The following is a 21,185-nucleotide window of genomic DNA, read 5'->3' as shown; positions in this document are numbered from 1 at the left end:
GGCCATTTTGCCACCCCCAAATTTTTTTCTTTTTCATAAAAAAAAAAAAAAAAAAAAATCAGGGCAATATGGGAATTTTGGGATAATATTGGTCGAATTGAAACAAATTAAAACTTTGTGGGGGTGGATTGCAAAAATTGAAACTTTGATGTTCGAATTGAAAAACGCTGTCAACTTTGGGGGGGTAAGCTGTAATTTTTCCTAAAAAAAAGTTTGAGCCTACACGTGAGTGGGAGTGTTAAAATGTTAATTAAATTATTAAATTTATCTCTTCCTATCTACTTAAGTTTTTGGGATAATGGGTAATTTAACACTTAATACTTTTTTTCTCTTTTTTTTTTTTTTGGTTAATTTCTTTTTTAAATAGTGGGCTGATATTATTTTAAGAAAAAATCAAAAAATGTAGTCACTAAGTTTTCATGCGATTTAATTTAACGTTTAGATTTTCAATTTCGACAATTAAGTCTTCTAATTTGTCTTTGGTTTCAAATAGGTTTATCTATCAACTTACTATCCAATTAATTAATATTATACTACGTCAAACCAATTAATTAATATTACATGGTTCTCGTTTAATGCACTATGTACCCAATAATTTGTAATTTTAATTTTTTTATTTATGATATATTTATAATTTTAAAGTAATTGAAAAAAAAAAAAAAAAAAAAAACCCTCGTATCAAATGAGAGTCATATATATATTATTAATTGAATGGTTTGAAAAGACATATTGTTTAATTAATTAAACATTAAGTTAACATATAGACCTTTTTAAGGAGTTAATAATTAAAATTAACAAACTAAAATCGTATAAAAACTTAAAAACTAAATTTGATTTTTCCTACTATTTTAAACAAATTAACTGGAGATGGCTGATCAATGTTGAACAATGAAAGCAATATCATAGATTCATAAGGTGGCCGACCAAATTATGAACATGGGACAAAAGGCAAAGACTTTTGTGCATTCTCCCACCCATCTCCCCAACTATCTCCTCTCTGTTAATTTTTTTTGTTTTTTGAAAAAATCAAGATGTTAAAGAGAGAAGATGGTAGGGTGGGAGATCGAATGCATTGTAGCAAACCTCAGGGACAAAAACAGTGGGAACATACCACATCTTTTCAACTTTTAATTATATAGAGAGGGCACAATCTCGAGGAACTGGGCTTGGGTTTTCAGAAATTTCAGTGTAAAGACATACACCAATACACATAATCAGAAAAATATATAATGTTTTGCTTTCTGGATTTATTTTAAATATTTTTAAAACTATGTTGATACATTGGCGCACGTTAGGTACAAACGGAAGGTTGCAAATAGATCAAACAATGAGAGAGATTCATTGAAGGTCCAACATAGCCACCTTCGATGATTAAGTCAGAAAATAGAAATGAAAGCAAATTAACCAAGTGAACGTGTAAGAAATGAGTGTGTTTCACCCTCCTTATTATATATATATAGGGGGGTTGTTCCCGCCTTCCTTTGCTAGGGTTTGAGGGCCTCCGACTCAAATTCACTTAAAAGAATCAATGGTTGTTGAGGTCATGCCCTTTCATGAATATCGGGAGAGGTTTTTTTTACTTAAGAAGGCCGTTATTTGACCTCTTGAGAGAAGGAAATAGGTCGTAGTGCGTTCCTTCGAAATATAGGTGCATCTTAGTCTTTGAGCTAAATTGACCTTAGGCTTAACCAACGGGCCTCTTCCTGGCTCATTGATCTTGGTTCCTTCTAACAAGTCGTCATGCCCTGTAGCATACAAGCCCTTTGGTAGGCGAACTTCATGGGCTCAACTTAGTTATAGGTTGCCCAATGAGAATTGTAGCTTAACTGTGACTTTTCGGTACATAAGTCTTAAGAGCCATTTGGGGCCATTGGGTCAAAATACGAAACACTTTTTATAAAATTATATTCTTATCTTATTATAGGAATAGTTTCACAAAACATGTATTTAACTTTTGCACGAGTAGAAGAAGCTAAGTGGCCATCCTAAACAGAGGAAGGGTGGCCATACACAGTCACCTGGATCTGGTCATTTTACTTGGTTTAATGAAGAATTTCATTGCTATTTGGGTGATCAGAGAACTTGTTAATAAGTTATCCAATTCCTGCAACCCAGAAAACAATGATATAAAAGGCTCTGAAAATTAATAATAGAGAATTGTGAACCATATTTGTTCCCTCAATACAACACCAGAGAGTAGATCACAACAAATTAACCATAATTAAGGCGAAATATGTCATTCTGCACAAAGAAGTTTCCTTGTGGCGTGGGAATCAAGTGGAACATCTGCAGCATTGTAACATTTCAAAGTCAAGTCAGTTTCTAATAAACTCCAGTAGGAGTGAGCAAAAATCTCCAAATTATTGTATATGTTGTGGCCTAGTTAATCAAGGTGAGATCATAAAAACAATCCCATAGCCAACATAAAGAAAAGCGTTATTATGAATGTTATTGTAAAATGTGATATATTTCTAACACTATATTGTTAGAATACATGCGTGTGAACGTGAGAGCTTGTTTGACCAAGCGGGGTTCGATCAGGTTCTCACATGGGTTGTTCTATTACAGTGCAATAAGACAATTATATTAGACAAAATGGGGATCCTAATTAGGGGAGGCAATTTATGTTCGCGTGTCGGGTTGAGATTGTGTCGAGTCGAAGTATGTGTATAAGACTATATAGGTTAAACCTAACCCAACCCATTTAATTAAACGGGTGAAACCCCTCAATCCTAACCCGCTAATTTCATGTTGAATTCGTATCGAGTTTGCAGATCACGTCAAAAATTACAAGCTTAAATGTTGTGTATTGAGGCATCACTATAAGCCTATATAGGTCATCTATAACCTGACTTATTTAATTAAATGGGTTAGACCCGTCAATTCTAACTTGCTAGTTTTATGTTGGGTTTGTGACAAATTTTCAAATTTTGTTAAAAATTGTTAGCCCTCATCCTAATTAATGCATGCCTTTTTCTACCATAAACAGAAAAGATGAAAGCGCTTGGTGGATTTTATGAGGGTGTGCCGACATCCATCCTCATGAGAATTTGTGTGCGCTATGTGTTAGAGAGAGAGATACAAATGACCTGGCTAAACCTCAGATGGTGCTCCTCTCCCGGCAACTGGAGGCTGCCGCTGACGAAGACAACAACGCCACCGGTGAAGGATGAGGGCTGTGAATCAATAGTACTGACAACATGCCGGCATTGATCAAACGACAACTGATTAAGCTTCGAAGATATGTCATCAACCCCGACAATCTTCTGCCCTTCAAAGGTCAGCATGGAGGTTGGCTGGTAGAGAGAAGGGAGAGAAGCTCTTTCATTGTCGAAGAGGTGGTAGTAATGATCCACAAATGCCCTGCCCACCATCTCTACATGTTCTTCCATATTCTCTCCCTCTCTCTCTCTCTCTATCTCTGTAATCTTCTTTCCTCCCTCTCGAATTCCAGAGGCCTGTTAATATAATGGATGTGGGAAATGGTATAAAGTACGTGACATGTGGGCTAAGGCACAAAAAGGGAAAGATGTTACTAGATTTGTCCCCCCTCAATCAGCTCCAGATGACTACTATGCCCTCTTGGGTTTTGCCTATATGCATACAAGGTGCATAAAACGAAAGAGGGTAGTGAGGTAACTGCATAAAGCTATGGTGGAGGAATCAACACCGCTGTGTCCATACGCAAAGACTTTGGAGAAGCATCAAGCTGAAGTAGGTTGAGGCCACCTCACTTGGAAGCCCTTTTTAGCCGTCCAAATGAACCTTTTTTTTCACTAGCTTCTATGAATGTGAAAAAATATTCTACCGATCACGTGCCGTAACAAGAAGTTAGAGAAGTGAATGACTTTAGAGATTGGGATCACAAACTGTTTGAGAATGAAACGCTGTTGTATTGGTTTAGTGGGTCTTCTGCAAGTTTTTGCCGAAAGTAATGGAATATGTCCTTTTTCTAACCCTTTTTTCTAAAGGGAAACTACTATGATCGGCTCGGCCTCCAAAAGGACATGAATGAGATTTGTCAGTTTTGGTTTGTCGGATCTGGAATCCAACCATGTTTGTTAACAGCTTTGTTTTGTGTCTTTTGTTTTATGTTCTCAAGTCAAAAACATTTTGTAACGCCGTTCAGCGTTAGCAACTCTCCATAAGAGATTTGCAAATATGTAGGGTTAGGAACATGGTACTAATTAGCTGACAATGGATCTATGTTATTGAATTGCTACATGCAAAACATACATGGTTGCAGTATTTGCATACGTGAATCCTTGCAATAATTAGGCAGAAAAAACTCTAGAAGAATAGGCATCGGGCATGATCCATCAGTGGCGTGTCGGAGCACAGATATTCGGTACATTTTTTTAACTGAATAAAAATAGCACTGGCCTTTGTACGAAGGCCGTGATAAAAACCTAGTTCCTAATAAAATTACTCCATCATCCATAGTTTATTGCATGTCCATCCAGATTGAAGTTCCTCGTTTGAAAGAGAAAAAGATACTAAAAGAAAAGAAGAGAAAAACCCAACTCTCTCAGTTATTTGGCTCCCCTCTTGTTTTTGATACTCAAGTTATTAAGTTATTGTGTTTGCAATAAGTTCAGACCAAGCCAACATGCGAGGAGTTGATAAAGAACGCAACATCTTATGGGTCTTGACTTAGTACCTCCTAGGCACAAAAGGTTACCAAAAAAGGAGAAAAATAAAGGCACATAACAGCTAGCAATGTCTCTCACTCCAATTTGTTCTACCTAAAAGCATATCATAACCAGCCATCCAAAAGAAAAATTCAACCCAGAAAAAGAATTAAAAACCTTGCAAAATGATAAAAACAAGTTCAAATCAAATCTTCCTACTGATCTAAAAAGTGTCTCCTTGAGGGTCTTTTAACCTCCTTTGACTAAAGCGTCATGCTTCCAGTGAATAGAAGAAATTTTAAAACCCATCCAAACAAATAAATCATTAAACTAAAAATGACAAAACAAAACCTTTAGCATTTCCTCTTCATATATGACCTTTTTCAACAAGAAGATTGAAAACTTGATCTAGAACATGTTCGGGCCAATATGACGTGACCATTATAACGACCTAGGGAAAAGCACTAACTACATCTGTGATATTACTCCAAAAAGAATAGTCAATTTAGAGTTTTCCTAGAATTCATTATAAAGCCCAGTTTTACCTAGTAATTAGGCAATGTAGGACTTAGCACCTATGACTATCTTTATAAATCACCTACTTTATGTGGGCTTTCTTCCCAATATGGGCCCGAGGTGTTACAAACTTCTCCTCTTAAATTCCTGACGTCCTCGTCATGGCCACATCATGCCGACCCAAGGAAAAGCGCTAGTCATATCTGCTCCATTACCCCAAAAGAACTAATCAATTTGGAGCTTCCCTAAACTTCATTATAAAGCCCAGTTTCACCTAGTAACTAGACAATATGGGACTTAGCACTCATGATTATCTTTATAAACCACACACTCTATGTGGGCTTCTTCTTATCTACCCAATATGGGACCAGGGTGTTACAACCATGAACCTCAATCTATTAAATATATAAAGGTAATCCAATCAATCTACATCGACTTTCCTTCTAAGTCTGTTAAGTAAAAGGTCTCCACCCTTAAAATATATTTTTCTAAACACAAGCTAGAAGGGAGGGCTTGTTTCTCAATTCTCAGAACACTAGGGAAAATTTTGGAATAAGGCCTTCCATAAGAAGACCGCCTAGATTAAGTAAGACACCTTTGAGACGGGAAAGTTCCCTTGATATCCAATAAAGTTCCTTACAGTGCTATAGCCTCCACTGGAAAAGGCTATAATACTATTAAGAAAACTACAAGACTATTGAGGAGCTTAAATAAAATTGTAACATAAATAAGAATCAGATGGGGCATCAACTAGATAAGGGAGAATTTCCTGCCCTCAAATTATAATGGGGGTTCCTAAGCCAAGAGTTAGCCTCTTGCACTGTCTGCGTTAAAGCTGAAATCATCTCTTTTTCTGTGACCTAGATCGAGTCCCAATTTTCTTCCAAGCTTGTCCTTCAGCTTAACTCAAGACACTACATCAAATTCCATATACAGTGCAATTTAAACTCAGATGCATAAGCAATTACCCAGAACCTTATTCTCAGGCTGACTCCCCACAGAACACTCAGAAATGTGAATTCAGTTTCCAAGCTTACTATACGTATCATGACAAAAGTAGGGGTCAAAACCGGAATATACATAAGAAACCGAAAGCAGAAAAAGGATCCCCCTACAGAGTGTTTGGAAAGGAGATTTGGCTGGAAAGTAAAGGAGAGGAACAACAGCTAATGTAGGAATTGGTATTTTCTCTTGTTTGGGAGTTTTTAAGAAAGGAAAGGATTTGTGAGGAACACCATACCCCTCCTCAGGTTTTCCGCTTACTGCCCAAAGAAGGACTACCTATCCATTCATTCCCTTTTCTTTCACAATGGATAAAGTATTATTGGTTCCATGATTCATTTTCCTTAGAAACTTACAAACATAGTGTTAGTTTCATAGGAACCCAAAAAAGTTGGTGAAGTAACAAAACGATACCTATAGATGAAGGGACTACCTATCCATTCCATCACTACTACAATTGAATTTACCACAGACTCACACACATACGTTGTGAAACCATCCTGTTAACGACCAGATATAATTGTTTTAATATACAGTTTTCATTCAGGCTCAGTATAAACTGGACAGGTGAAACTAGGCATGCCTAAATGTGAATTATCAACCAAATAGCAAAGATTAAATTTAAGGAACCAGTTTAAATGGACAGGTGCATAGTCCAATGAAAACTTAGAGGTCTGTAGCACAAAGATAACTTCACATCTAAATGAAAAGACCATGACCTAAGCTATTCAAAACTCATAATTTACTCCAAAGAAGCACTATAATTCACACACTGTCACAGCGAAGAGTCTGGGTAATTTTCTTCTGACCATTTGATATCCAAAACAAGCAGCAATAACCACACATTCACATCAAGCAAAGTGACCTGACCTTTCTAGGTTTTTGCCCTCAATAACGCCATTAAACACTAATAACTATTCTACAGCAAATTGAATTTCAAGAATGACCAGCTTTTGAGACGCTTTCACAGATTATGCACATCGATCTTGGTCAACAACTGGGGGACACAAAAATATCTAGCCAAATAAGGATCCTTCATAATGTATTTGGATAAATAATATAGACAAGTGACTCATCCGGAAAAATAGGCAAATACCATTTATGCCATCACAACCAGGACACTCAAACAGAATAAACAGCCTACTAAAAAAACAAGATTAAAATGACGGAGTTATGAAGAGGGGGCATGGCAGCTAGCAATGTCAACGGTAAATGATATTCAGAAATAGCTATCACTACAAATCACTATATTATCGTCAAATGCAAATTATAAATTGATGGAACTCAGCATAACCAATCTATCATACTTTAGACGTCGTGGAGGGATCTCACAGTAACAACTTTACCAAACGCAATATCGCCATTGTTCCATCCAACCCGATAAACCACTGTTAGACTTCCCTAACCTATCTAGCCTCTGAGCATTTAGCCAATTGGTCCACTCCCACCTCAAGTGCTCCCTAGCGTAATTCTTCCAAAGCAAACATGGTGAAGATTATTATAAAGCAAAACCTGCAATCAACATTACGAAATTGATCTACCAAATGGTTTTCAACCAAAAATTTTAAAAAGTAACAATCTACATTGTCTCGATTATCATCAAAAGTTCTACATTAAAACATCAAATTCCAACACCGACTTCAACCACTTTTCACTAATAACCCAAAAAAGTCATTACCTTTTTGTAGCTTATTACCAACTTGAAGGCCAAAATCCATGGATCCCATAACCAGTCTTCCAATTATCCAAATAGACCACCTTCTTGACCGCCCAAAAAGAAACGAACAGCGAAACAATCATCACCGCCCTCTGCACGTTCACATTCTTCACCTTCACGAGAACACGCGTCATGAACGCCAGCAACAGACCCACAATCGTGTACAAGAACCCGATCGCGAACCCCTCCGCCCCGAGCTGCATTCCCGAGCCCTGGTAGAAGAATACCAGCTTGTTTGGGTCGTTCCGGTCCGCCAGGAACATGGGCATCTTCCGAATGATGTTGTGCATCGCGCCCGAGACGCTGAAGAAGTAGACGAACACCGAACCCGCCAGCCAGAGTTTCGGGTCGTGGAGCAGAGTCTCACCCATCACAATCTTCTTCACAGCAAATGGAATCCAAATGAGAATACCCACAATGACCAACGCCAATTGCTTCTTCGAGAGAAACGGTGGGCGGTGGATCGGGCCGACGACGAGATTGGTCTTGGACTCGACGAAATGGGACATCGACTCGGCAAGCCTGGAGAAGTCTCCCTGGTCCATCTGATCGGACTGTTTCGGGGTCTGATTCGGGCCGATGAGCTTGATGTGAGGGAGGGAATTGACGCCGAAGAGCGCGAAGCTGGACTGGGACTCCTTGAACTCAAGGTCGCAGAAGAAGAGCTTGCCGTGGGAGGAGGAATCGGGGTCTTGGTTGTTTGTGATGAAGGATTTGGCGAGGAGCGAGAACTCGGCATGGAGGGTCTTCAGCTGGAGCTCGGCCTTGTCGTGGAGTTGGGTCGCATCGAAGAAGACGAGCAGGGAGTAGGGCCTGGGGGTCTTGGGCGAGGTCAGGAAGCGCGAGACGGAGCGGTCGTCGAGGTGGATAACGCCCGATTTGGAGTGGGACTGGAGGGCCAGGAGTTCTGATACAAGGTCCGAGTCGAAGGACCTGACCGAGACGGAGAAGAGGGTGAGGGAAAACACGGCGATGAGGAGGAAGAGACGGAGAGCCATTTTTGGTTTTTGGGGTCTCGGAGAGCGAGAGAGAGAGAGGGGGGGTTTTGTTTTGTGTAGTTGGGGGAGACCTTGACTTATTTAGCCTGCTATTAAGGCTGTAAATACGATTATATTTGTGGGAAATCAAACACTACTAAGCATTTTCAAGTGTCATTTCACATTTTACATTCACTTGTACCAACAAGAACCATTCAATTAGAAAATATTGATTAGAACTTCCAAAATTATTTTGTAAAGTTATGTTAAGAACTCTACAGGTAAATGATTTATACATATAATGGTGTTTAAGTAAGCGGTTAAAAATTGCTCTGCATTTGCCCGTCTCATGGGTTATGTGTGAATTTTCAACCCCTAATTTCAAGCGGGCGGATATCATATATATTTTCCGCACATATGCAGACAAATACCACTTAAGTTTTGTGTTTTACAAGTATCCATAATCTAGTCTCAACATCCAAAAATTAGACGAAATAAATAAAAACAAAGAATATAATTTGTGATGTTTTTTTTCTAATTCCTATGGTTACGAGCTTCTAGTATATTTCTCGTTCATGTTTGGCTCTTTCTTGGCTCCGCCATGATGATTATGATATCGAGCAAGAGGTAACATTCACATTACTTGGTAATTGGTAGTGCAAACATGGGCAAATAAAGATGGGGGAAATTTTTCATTTTCTTTTGTCACTAGGAAGTCTAGGTTTACAAACTTAAAGCTTCTTTGTATCGCGCATCAAAAGGTGCAGTACATGGCCTGATCATGCCGGCCAATTTACAAGAGATGGTTAAAGCCAAAATGGACTCTTGTCAAACACAACAATCTGTTACTTAAACACAAAAATCAACCGCTTATATGTTCCTTGATCAGGTTTAAGCCCCATGCTCAACATCTCGTCATGAATTTTCATGGCTTTTCTGAGTTCCTTTACGCGACAAAGCCCACGAATCATGCTTGTAAAACTTGCACTGCTCACCAAATTCATTCTTCTCATGTAATCAACACTCTGACGGCTTCTTCAATCGTCCTCCCTGCAACAAGCCTATCGAGAAGTACATTATAAGTTGCTACATCCAAAGTAATATTCCATCTTTCCATCTTATTATGCAATGCAATGGCTGAATCAATGCGTCTGTTGGAACAGTAATGCACCACCAAGGAGCAACAACAAGACGAATCCGGCACTAACCCTTTCTCTAGAATCACATTCAACAAATCCTCTGCTTCTCTCCATCAACCTTTCCTACAGTGTGATGCTATGAATTCAGACAATGCTGATTCACATCGACTGCTTCCTCTTCTTAGGGCATCCCTTAACAATTCACAATCCTCCTCGAACTGATCTTCCTTACGAAGAACATTTACAAATGCGTTATAACTACTATCACTCACTGTAAGAACCCTTTCCGAGATTGAACGATCCTTCGCTCTCCCTTCCTTGGACAATGCCCTTAATATACACCCATAAGTACCATATCAAATTGTAAAGAAAGAAAGAGATTGAAGACAAAACTGTTCTCACTAACTTGCCAAAATACAAAGCAATACATGAGTTTACTCTGTTTTACAACTCAACTAACAGAGTATAGGCTAACAACATAACTAACATAACAGTTTCAACTTACATAACTAACTACCTGATATAACAAACTAAATTAACTTATATACACGTATGTAAGATAAGAAAGAGTAATATGTTGATGATGAGCTGTTGTTACTCCCCCTCAAGATGAAAAATATTGAGTACGTTCATCTTGGACAGCAAAGCACTAAATTGTGCAAAACCAAGAGGCTTGGTAAATATATCAGCTAAGTTGGTAGCAAAAGAAACATGTAAAGTAAAGACCTTGTTGAATCTTTTCCCTGACAAGGTGACAGTCGATTTCTATGTGCTTGGTGCATTCATGGTATACTGGATTGGCTGCAATATGAATTGCAGTCTTGCTGTCGCAGAAAAGAGCTGCAGGCTGTGGATGAAGGATTTGTAAATCCTTGAGTAAACTGAATAGTCAGGTAACCTCACAGCAAGTGGATGCTATAGCCCTATACTCAGGCTTAGTAGATGATCTAGAGATCGTCTGTTGTTTCTTTGACTTCCACGAAACTAAGGCATCACCAATAAAAATACAATAACCAGTGATGGCCCTTCGAGAGTCCAAGCAGCCATCCCAATCAGCATCACAAAAAGCTTTTACATGAAAATCTGATGAAGAAGGAAAGAATAACCCTTGACCAGGAGAAGCCTTTAAGTACCTTAACACCCTTTGAGCAGCATCTAAATGAGGCTGCTAGGGTTGATCCATGAACTGACTGAGAGTATGAACCACATAAGCTAAATCAGGACGTGTGATTGTGAGGTAGGACGTGTGATTGTGAGGTAAATCAATCTGCCAATGAGACGTCTGTAGCTAGTTGGATCTGCCAATAAGGAACCAGCATCCTTAGAAAGTTTGAGGTTCTGTTCCATAGGGAATTTAGATGGTTTAGAAGCCAATAAACCAGAATCTTGAAGGATCTCCAACACATAGTTCCTTTGAGATAAAGAGATTCCTTTGTCTGATCTAGCTACCTCTAAGCCAAGAAAAAACTTCAACTTCCCCAAGTCTTTAAGTTTAAATTTCTCATTGAGAGAAGAAGTAAACTGTTTGATGGCTGCAGAGTTGTTACTAGCCAAGACAATATCATCTACATAAACCAAAAGGGCAATAAAAACCGAACCCTCAGTTCTGGTGAAAAGACTATAATCAGCTTTAGACTAAATGAAGCCTTGAGGAACCAGTGTATTGGAGAACTTAGAAAACCACTGGCGAGAGGCTTGCTTCAATCCATATAGAGACTTTGTCAATTAACACACCTGTGGCTCCCCCTTAATGGAAAAACCAGGTGGAACAGCCATGTACACCTCTTCATCAAGATCTCCATGGAGAAATGCATTGTTGACGTCCAATTGGTGAAGGAACCAATTGTTAGCTGCTGCAATGGCTAAAAGACATCTAACAATAGTAAGTTTGGCAACATGGGAAAATGTTTCATGATAATCTAAACCCTCACTCTGAGTATACCCTTTTGCCACCAACCTAGCCTTGTGTCTCTCTATACTGCCATCAGCCTTGAGCTTTGTTTTATACACCCACTTGCAACCAATAGCTTTCTTACCAGAGGGTAGAGAGGTTAACACCCATGTGTTGTTTACTTGCAAAGCATCAAGATCTGCTTGCATAGCTTCACGCCATTCAGGTAACTTAGCAGCTTGATGAAAGAATTTTGGTTTTTTGTGGGAAATAAGAGATAAACTGAATGCTTTATGAGAAGGGGAAAGATGGCCATAGTTCAAAACAGAAGAAAGGGAATATGGGTACCTGCATTAACATTATCAATTACAGTGTCATCAAAAAATCCAACCATAGAATCAGATGAAGTGGAATTGGAAGAAGCAAGTTGACAATGATAATTCTGCAAGTAACTAGGAGCTTGCCTAGTGCGGCTTGATTTCCTAAGGGTTTTGGTTAGGATGATAGATGATTCTGCTATAGAATCTGATTGATGACTAATGTTGGGAGAAGATAAATGATGATCATGAGAAACTATGTCATGAGTGGAGTGATCATCATGCAACTGATCTTCTGCAATAGGAGATGAATGGTGACAAGTATCATCACTGATATAGGGAAGATTAGTGAACCAAGGAGAATTATTGATTGCATCATTTGAATGAACATCTGAATGGAAAGAAAATATTTTTGATGCAAAAGGAAAAACATGTTCATGAAAGACCACATTTCTAGATACGAAAACAGAATTGGTATGAATGTTTAAAAGTTTATATCCTTTCATACCATGAGGATAACCTAGGAAAACACATGCAATAGCTCTAGGATGGAATTTGTGTCTATCTCGAGATAAGGTGGAGGCAAAAGCTAGACAACCAAAAACCTTTAGATGAGAATAAGAAGGAAGCTCAGAAAACAGCAATTCAAATGGAGATTTATTAGACAACAAAGGAGATGGAATCCTATTAATCAAATGAACTGCTGTTAAGACACAATCTGCCCAAAAAGAAAGAGGCAAATGAGATTGAAACCTTAAAGCCCTAGCAACATTGAGTAAATGTTGGTGTTTTCTTTCAACAATGGAATTTTGTTGAGGTGTCTCTACACAACTAAGTTGATGTAGAGTACCTTGAGAAGAGAAAAAATTTTCCATGTAAAATTCTGCACCATTATTAGATCTCAAGATTTTAATCTTGAGATTAAACTAAGTTGCTACAAGTTTAAAGAAAGATCGAATAAAAGACCTAGCTTGGGACTTTTGATGCATGAGATGAATTCAAGTATATCTACTGAAATCATCCACAATAGTAAGAAAATAATGTGATCCATTTGTGAATTGCTGAGAAAAGGGACCCCAAATGTCAACATGAATGAGATCAAAATGAGCATTTGAAGTTTTATTACTAATAGGAAAATGAAGTTTTTTCTGTTTTGCCAAAGGGCAAATAGTACAAATTTTATTTGAATCAACAAAAATGAAAGCAACTAAATTGTGCAACATGTTTATTTTAGAATTAGACAAATGACCTAGCCTAAAATGCCATAGGTCTGTTGAAGGATTTTTGAGAATAGCAAAATTAACACCATGGTTTGCAAAAAGCTTGCTTGCAGGTTGTATCAAATGGAACAAACCTTCTTTTTCCTCACCCACTCCAATCGTTTTCCAAGTGATCAGATTCTGTATGAAACAATAAGAGTTAATAAAAATGAGGCAGCAACCATGGTGTTTGATGAGCTTTTTGCAGAAATGAGATTGCATGAAAAAGATGGTACACATAAGACATTGGTTAAAATGAAATGTTCTGAAATTCTAACCGTGCCTATGTGTGTAACAGAAACTAAGCCACCATTAGGTAGTTTGACAGATGTGGATATAGTAGATGTAATTGTTGTAAACAAAGAAACACAATTAACCATGTGATCAGTAGCTCCTGTATCAATGATCCAAGGAGCATCTGTCGGATTTGGTTTGAGTTTAGGCAAGTTGAGGTTTGAATGAAAAACAGAATGCTTAACATTGAGGGCAAGGGCATTACCTGACACCTGAGAGAAGAGGTGGTCTTGAGTAGCAGGTAAAGAACCTACTTGATTGGTGGAAGCTTGATGAGGATTAGTCTGCAAGAATTCTAGAAGCCTTTGACACTGTTCTACAGTAATTGGCAGCTGAGGAACTTGTGGAGTTGCAGGAAAATTTTCTCCATGATTCTGAGCAGCATAGTTCACACTTGAAATTGGAGAAAAAGAAGGCCTCTTTGTGAATTTGAATCCAGGGGGGAAGCCATGCAGTTTGTAGCATTTATCAATTGTATGTCCAGAAGTACCACAATGAGTACAGACTGGCTTATCCTTTCGAGTCATCTGCCTAGGAAACCTATTCTGCTATGTGGGGACAGATTTGGTTATGAAGGCTACAGGGTTTGAAGTCATAGATCTTATGAAGATTTGTCTTTGACTTTCTTCTTGAACAACTAGTGAAAACACTTTGTTAATTGGAGGAAGTGGATCCATCAAGAGGATTTGACCTCTGATGTGAGCAAAAGACTCATTGAGCCCCATTAAAAATTGAAAAACGTACTGTTGATCAAAAAATGTTTGGACAGATTTTAGGCTACCACAAGAACATGCAGGAACACAAGTACATGGAGAAAAGGACTTATAGTTGTTAAATTCATCACAAAAAGATTTGAGACGAGTAAAGTAAGAGCTTACAGACATGCTATCCTGCGATAAGCTAGAGATAACTTTCTGAAGCTGGAAGGCTTGTGGTCTGTTTTAATCTGCTTCAGACTCAACCACATATCCTGGCAATTATTGATGTAGATTATACTGGTAGCAATGTCCTTCGATACGATGTTAACAATCCATGAAGATATTGTATCATTGCACCTCTTTCAGGCTCTGAACTCAGATTCATTCAGAGTGGATGAGTGAGGAAGAGTTCCATCAACGAACTGCAACTTGTTCTTCGCAGAGAGAGCCATGGTCATGGATCAGCTCCAAGTGTTATAGTTCTCACCAGTTAATGGTTGAGGAACCAACAATAGCCCTGGATTATCACCATTATGCAGATAGTAATGAATAGAGGCATTGTCATTGAGAGAGAAAGGTAATCAATGAGAAGAAGAAAGGGGAATGGCTTCAGGAATCGAGGAAACTGAGATCGACATTGATGAACTAAACTTTCACAAAGTGAAAGGCTCTGATACCATATCAAATTGTAAAGAAAGAAAGAGATTGAAGACAAAACTGTTCTAATTAACTTGCCAAAATACAAAGCAATACATGAGTTTATTTACTCTGTTTTACAACTCAACTACCAGAGTATAGGCTAACAACATAACTAACATAACAGTTTCAACTTACATAACTAACTAGCTGATATAACAAACTAAACTAACTTATATACACGTATGTAGGATAAGAAAGAGTAATCCGTTGATGATGAGCTGCTGTTATAGCATCCTGTAATTCAATCTTCTCATCACAAGCTCTCCTAAAGAACATCTCTGCAGCATAAGTCTTACCCAGATCACTAAGCTTCTGAACTACCAAATCATATTTAGATAAAGGTGTCTTCGGAAGCAGCTCCTTCTCCACCATAATGCTCATGATGCTCTCAATGACTTCAGCTTTTTCATATTTACAATCCCCATCAAGAACTGAGCTATAAGTAGTAAAACCTGGTTCAATTTTCCTATCACACATCTGATTCAAGGCATCAAATGCAGCTCCAAAATCCCCACCTTTGCTATAATAATCAATGACAAGATTATAAATCACAGAGTTATGAATACCAAAATCTAGCAATCTAGCAACTCTCTCAAATTTCTCATTTTTACACAAAATCTGAGCAAACACTGACCACATAGGCCGGTTCAGCGACACCCCACTACGAAATACAGCACCAAAGAAACACCAAGCCAGTTTAATCTCGTTTTGTTGCTGCAAACCCTCAAGCAGTGCATGGCAGGCACGAACTGAAGGGGTACAACCCTGACCTCTCATTTTCCCGAACACCTCTAACCCCTCCACGAACAAACCCTTTTGCGAATAACATTCAATAACAAAGCTTAACGCATTAGACTGAGAATCTGTACCTCTACAAACTCGAATCAGACACTGTGCAAGCACTGATGCAGGGTGGCTCTGAATCAAGGAATCCAAAAGTGGCTTCACGGGTTGGACAAGACCCGACGCAAGTGAAAGTTAATGATTTTGCAGTGGGACTGGAGGTCTGGTTGAAACCCAAGATTTGTTTTTGCCCAATTGAAGAAGTTGAGAGAGATTTGAGGGTTAGTGTGGGTTTTATGGAGGATTTGGAGGAAGAGAGATGGGGTTAATTTCGAGGCGAGTTTGAGGGTTAGTGTGGGTTTTATGGAGGATTTGGAGGAAGAGAGATGGGGTTAATTTCGAGGAGAGTTTGAGGTTTTGGAGGAGAAGAACCCAGTTGTGCCTTTGCAACAGAGTGGATGAGATTTGGGAGGCTAGCTGGTTCTGTTTGATTTGGTTTCTCCAAGTGAGAGAAGTTGGTGTTGTTGAAGTTGAGAATGGTTTGAGGAGATGGTGAGCTTTCTGCAGCATTTGGGTTCTCGCTAAGAAAATTTTTTCTCATGTGGCTTCAACTGAGATTGTCAAGGACTCAAGATGATGCTGTCAAGGTGAGTGAGTTGGGTTGGGTATGTATGACTGGTCAACCAAAGCTCAGGTCTGGGCTCTAGTTGTCCAACCCATCTAATGTCGGCCCACTCAAAGGTTCAACCCCAGCCTGTATCACCAAAAAAACTCTCAATGTGAAGATTTTATAAAGTAATATAATTTTTTTGCATGTTACTTTCTTCTAATTTTTTCCATTGCTTTAACCAATGTAAGGTATCTCCTTGAAGGTAGCTGCAAGTAATCAAAATTTTTTTATTTTGTCAAAGTATTTTTATAATTTGACATTATAATAGATGGGGAATGGGGATTGGACTGCTTTGTGAAAAGCAGAGAATCCGCAAGCTAGCAACAATAAAAAGAACTTTACTTACGGTTTATTCAAAAGTAAAATAAAGACTAGCATGGCTCATCTAGACATTGTTTTAGTCTAATTTGATATACAAGAAACCAATTGATCCACAATAATATCACTCTTAAAATCCATACCACTTGACAAACAATACAAAAATATGGTTAGAAACCACTTCAGCTTGGCACACTTTGACGTTATCATTCCCATTTCTCCCCACATAGCTGTTGTTGTTGCTGTCCTTGGAGCATTTTTAACAGACTTCTTATAAGGGAGTTTATTTTCTAAGTTTAGAAAATATGTCTAAAAACTAAAAAAAAATCTCACAGCAGATTTCCGTTCCTTAAACCATCAGCTGCCAAGGTTGAACCCAATGTTCAACTGTGGCGATCCTTGTTATTATTATAATCATAAAAAAAACACTCTCTCTCCTCTCACATCTTTTCACGCAGTCATCTCCATTATATTTCTCCATTTTTCTTCTCCGCCCTCTTCTTCTTCTGCACTTTATCTGGACACAAAGCCATTTTCTCACAATAAAAAGAACAACTTAGAGCAATCTTCTGCACTTATGCACTTCATCTGGTTCAAGTAGAGCAAAATTAAATAGAAACCCAGTTGATTTTTGCCCTCAAGAAACCAAATCTCCATCTTCAATACTCCATCTTCACTCTCACGACCACTCAAAGGATTTACACCCAAAATTAACAACAAATAAAACCCACAAAATCAATCATCCCCAAACAACTTAAATCGTTCCAAAACTCAACAAGAACTCAACCACAAGCTCCACAACAACCCAATCAAAAATCATCAAGAACACAATTGATTACCCAAATAAAAATACCCAGAGAATCAACCCCATCACAATCAAATACCCATAACTCTCTCTCTCTCCCTCCCTCACTCTCACGTTTTCTCTCTATTTTCTAACGCTGGTTTCGCTGCAGATAATGATTGAGCGGATAAGAATATAAAGAGGATAACCATTCGGCATAGCAAAAATTCTCCATTTCTGTCTTCGTGAGCAAGAATCTATTGGGGGAAAGTGAGGTAGAGAGTGAGATCATTGAGATCTAGAAAGGGAGAGAGATGCGGCTGGGGGAAAGAAAAGAACGGGCAATTTTTTTTTTTTTAATATTTAAAAATTTAAAAAAAAAAAAAAAAAATTTTGCCTGGCATGCCAGCGTTGTGTGAATCACGGTCCGGGAGATATGACCAGGGAAAGAAGACGGAGATGAGAGATGAAAAAGAAAAATGTTTTTAGAATAAAAGAAAATATTATTTTAATGAAAATGAAAATAATATTTTAATAATAAAGGAAAGCTATTGTAGAATTTTTGTAGGTAGGGAAGTAAAAAATAGTTTGAATCTTTAAATATAGGTAAAATGGCTGGATAGCTACTAAGAATACTCTTAGCAATTTTTAAGGTGTGTTTGTTAAAAAATTTTGGTCCGATATTGTAACAAAAATTAATTGATATAAGAAAAAGTATGAATATTTAAAAAAAAAAATGAAAAACTAAAAATCTTTATGTTGAAATTGGTAGCTCATAATAATAATAATAAGAATAATAATAATAGTAGAAGGCCAAGTAAACAAGACCAGAGGGAATGTCGTGATAGCGATGTCGCCATTGTTCCATCCAACCCGAAAAACCACTGTTAGACTTCCCTAACCTATCTAGCCTCTGAGCATTTAGCCAATTGGTCCACTCCCACCTCAAGTGCTCCCTAACGTAATTCTTCCAAAGCAAACATGGCGAAGATTATATTATAAAGCAAAACCTGCAATCAACATTTCGAAATTGATCTACCAAATGGTTTTCAACCAAAAATTTTATAAGTAACAATCTACATTGTCTCGATTATCATCACCTTTTATAAGTAACAATCTAATAACCCAAAAAAGTCATTACCTTTTTGTAGCTTATTACCAACTTGGAGGCCAAAATCCGTGGATCCCATAACCAGTCTTCCAATTATCCAAATAGACCACCTTCTTGACCGCCCAAAACGAAACGAACAGCGAAACAATCATCACCGCCATCTGCACGTTCACATTCTTCACCTTCACGAGCACACGCGTCATGAACGCCAGCAACAGACCCACAATCGTGTACAAGAACCCGACCGCGAACCCCTCCGCCCCGAGCTGCACTCCCGAGCCCTGGTAAAAGAATACCAGCTTGTTCGGGACGTTCCGGTCCGCCAGGAACATGGGCATCTTCCGAATGATGTTGTGCATCGCGCCCGAGACGCTGAAGAAGTAGACGAACACCGAACCCACCAGCCAGAGTTTCGGGTCGTGGAGCGGAGTCTCACCCATCACAATCTTCTTCACAGCAAATGGAATCCAAATGAGAATACCCACAATGACCAACGCCAATTGCTTCTTCGAGAGAAACGGTGGGCGGTGGATCGGGCCAACGACGAGATTGGTCTTGGACTCGACGAAATGGGACATCGACTCGGCAATCCTGGAGAAGTCTCCCTGGTCCATCTGATCGGACTGTTTCGGGGTCTGATTCGGGCCGATGAGGCTGATGTGAGGGAGGGAATTGACGCCGAAGAGCGCGAAGGTGGACTGGGACTCCTTGAACTCAAGATCGCAGAAGAAGAGCTTGCCGTGGGAGGAGGAATCGGGGTCTTGGTTGTTTGTGATGAAGGATTTGGCGAGGAGCGAGAACTCGGCATGGAGGGTCTTCAGCTGGAGCTCGGCCTTGTCGTGGAGTTGGGCCACGTCGAAGAAGACGAACAGGGAGTAGGGCCTGGGGGTCTTGGGCGAGGTCAGGAAGCGCGAGACGGAGTGGTCGTCGAGGTGGATAACGCCCGATTTGGAGTCGGACTGGAGGGCCAGGAGTTCTGATACAAGGTCCGAGTCGGAGGACCTGACCGAGACGGAGAAGAGGGTGAGGGAAAACACGGCGATGAGGAGGAAGAGACGGGGAGCCATTTTTGGTTTTTGGGGTCTCGGAGAGAGAGAGAGAGAGAGAGAGAGAGAGAGAGAGAGAGAGAGGGGGGGGGTTGTTTTGTGTAGTTGGGGGGAGACCTGAAAAATAGGATCGTCTCCGGTCCATTATGAACGGGAGAATATCCAGTTTATGACTAAGATTTCATCTCAGAAATCTTATAACCACAAATGGATCACATATCCCATTAATAAAAATAATAATAAAATATTATTTTAAATTAATAAAAAAAAAAAGAAAAAAAAAAGAAGGGGTGGCTCAAGGCTCAAGCCACCCCCAATGGCCGGCCAAGGGGTGGCCGAACCACCCCTATTGGCCTATGGGGGTGGCCGAGCCACCCCCTTTTTGCAAGATGGGGTGGCCAAACCACCCCATAGGCCATTGGGGTGGCCAAACCACCCCATAGGCCATTGGGGTGGTTGAGGCACCCCCTTTTTGCAAGATGGGGGTGGCCAAACCACCCCATAGGCCATGGGGGTGGTTCGGCCACCCCTTGGCCGGCCATTGGGGGTGGCTCAAGCCACCCCTTACCCAAAATGGGGGGGGTGGCCGACCACCCTTCTTTTTTCTTTTTCTTTTTTTCTTAAATTTTTTTTAATTTTTTTTTTAATTTAAAATAATATTTTATTATTATTTTTATTAGTGGGATATGTATCACATTTGTGGTCATAAAATTTTTGAGATGAAATCCTAGTCATGAACTGGATATTCTCCAGTCCATAATGGACTAGAGAGAATCCTGTTCCTCACTTATTTAGCCTGCTATTAAGGCTGTAAATACGGTTAAATCAAATACTAATAAGCATTTTCAAGTGTCATTTCACATTTTACATTCACATGTACCAACAAGAACCATTCAATTAGAAAATATTGATTAGAACTTCCAAAATTATATTGTAAAGTTATGTTAAGAACTCTACATGTAAATGATTTATACATATAATGGTGTTCAAGTAAGCGGTTAAAAATTGCTCTGCATTTGCCCGTCTCATGGGTTACGTGTGAATTTTAAACCCCTAATTTCAAGCGGGCGGATATCATATATATTATCCGCATATGTGCGGACAAATACCACTCAAGTTTTGTGTTTTACAAGTATCCATAATCTAGTCTCAACATCCAAAAATTAGACAAAATAAATAAAAACAAAGAATATAATTTGTGATGTTTTTTTTTTTTTTTTTTGTGTTTTTTCTAATTCCTATGGTTATGAGCTTCTAGTATATTTCTCATTCATGTTTGGCTCTTTATTGGCTTCGCCACAATGATTATTGTTGATACACAATTTTCCGAGGT

The 21,185-nt window shown here is 38.9% G+C and overlaps 4 protein-coding genes across 11 annotated transcripts; all 4 read right to left on the bottom strand.

Annotated features, from left to right (window-relative positions):
* Positions 1-2,009: 2,009 nt before the first annotated feature.
* NTL (NTF2-like protein) lies at positions 2,010-3,434 on the bottom strand. Its single transcript, XM_059580991.2, has 2 exons — positions 3,090-3,434; positions 2,010-2,286 (listed from the first exon to the last, which is right to left on the bottom strand). The coding sequence occupies exons 1-2, from the start codon at positions 3,390-3,392 to the stop codon at positions 2,212-2,214; spliced, it is 378 nt and encodes a 125-aa protein (XP_059436974.2). The 5' UTR covers positions 3,393-3,434; the 3' UTR covers positions 2,010-2,211.
* LOC132171765 (putative dolichyl-diphosphooligosaccharide--protein glycosyltransferase subunit 3B) lies at positions 2,199-8,935 on the bottom strand. 3 transcript variants are annotated; one of them, XM_059583161.2, is made up of 2 exons: positions 7,828-8,935; positions 2,199-2,286 (listed from the first exon to the last, which is right to left on the bottom strand). In XM_059583161.2, exon 1 carries the CDS (start codon positions 8,862-8,864, stop codon positions 7,842-7,844), a length of 1,023 nt encoding a protein of 340 aa, XP_059439144.2. In that variant the 5' UTR covers positions 8,865-8,935; the 3' UTR covers positions 2,199-2,286; positions 7,828-7,841. The 3 variants fall into 3 exon arrangements, with proteins under 3 accessions (XP_059439144.2, XP_088368123.1, XP_088368131.1); XM_088511997.1 differs by lacking the exon at positions 2,199-2,286 and adding an exon at positions 7,176-7,661; XM_088512005.1 differs by lacking the exon at positions 2,199-2,286 and adding an exon at positions 7,177-7,620.
* On the bottom strand, positions 2,214-19,916 carry LOC132171766 (putative dolichyl-diphosphooligosaccharide--protein glycosyltransferase subunit 3B). 6 transcript variants are annotated; one of them, XM_088512028.1, is made up of 2 exons: positions 18,837-19,916; positions 2,214-2,286 (listed from the first exon to the last, which is right to left on the bottom strand). In XM_088512028.1, the coding sequence occupies exon 1, from the start codon at positions 19,871-19,873 to the stop codon at positions 18,851-18,853; it is 1,023 nt and encodes a 340-aa protein (XP_088368154.1). In that variant the 5' UTR covers positions 19,874-19,916; the 3' UTR covers positions 2,214-2,286; positions 18,837-18,850. The 6 variants fall into 6 exon arrangements, with proteins under 6 accessions (XP_088368154.1, XP_059439146.1, XP_059439147.1 ...); XM_059583163.2 differs by lacking the exon at positions 2,214-2,286 and adding an exon at positions 9,576-9,904; XM_059583164.2 differs by lacking the exon at positions 2,214-2,286 and adding an exon at positions 16,627-16,677.
* Positions 15,092-16,003, bottom strand: LOC132171764 (pentatricopeptide repeat-containing protein At4g21170-like). The gene has a single exon (XM_088512033.1). It carries the CDS (start codon positions 15,915-15,917, stop codon positions 15,306-15,308), a length of 612 nt encoding a protein of 203 aa, XP_088368159.1. The 5' UTR covers positions 15,918-16,003; the 3' UTR covers positions 15,092-15,305.
* Positions 19,917-21,185: the final 1,269 nt, after the last annotated feature.

This window comes from Corylus avellana, chromosome 1 (genome assembly GCF_965113065.1).
Source record: "Corylus avellana chromosome 1, dhCorAvel1.hap1.2, whole genome shotgun sequence".
Classification (NCBI taxonomy): Eukaryota; Viridiplantae; Streptophyta; class Magnoliopsida; order Fagales; family Betulaceae; genus Corylus; species Corylus avellana.
This window is presented reverse-complemented; position numbering and strand designations above follow the sequence as displayed.

What these genes read in the sequence shown, in the direction of transcription:
- NTL (XM_059580991.2), bottom strand. Translation starts at nt 3,392, where the DNA reads ATGGAAGAACATGTAGAGATGGTGGGCAGGGCATTTGTGGATCATTAC. An exon ending in ACCATCTGAGGTTTAGCCAG is followed by an intron (nt 2,287 to 3,089) that starts GTCATTTGTATC and finishes ACAATGCTGCAG; the next exon opens with ATGTTCCACTTGATTCCCAC.
- LOC132171765 (XM_059583161.2), bottom strand. Translation starts at nt 8,864, where the DNA reads ATGGCTCTCCGTCTCTTCCTCCTCATCGCCGTGTTTTCCCTCACCCTC.
- LOC132171764 (XM_088512033.1), bottom strand. Translation starts at nt 15,917, where the DNA reads ATGAGAGGTCAGGGTTGTACCCCTTCAGTTCGTGCCTGCCATGCACTG.
- LOC132171766 (XM_088512028.1), bottom strand. Translation starts at nt 19,873, where the DNA reads ATGGCTCCCCGTCTCTTCCTCCTCATCGCCGTGTTTTCCCTCACCCTC.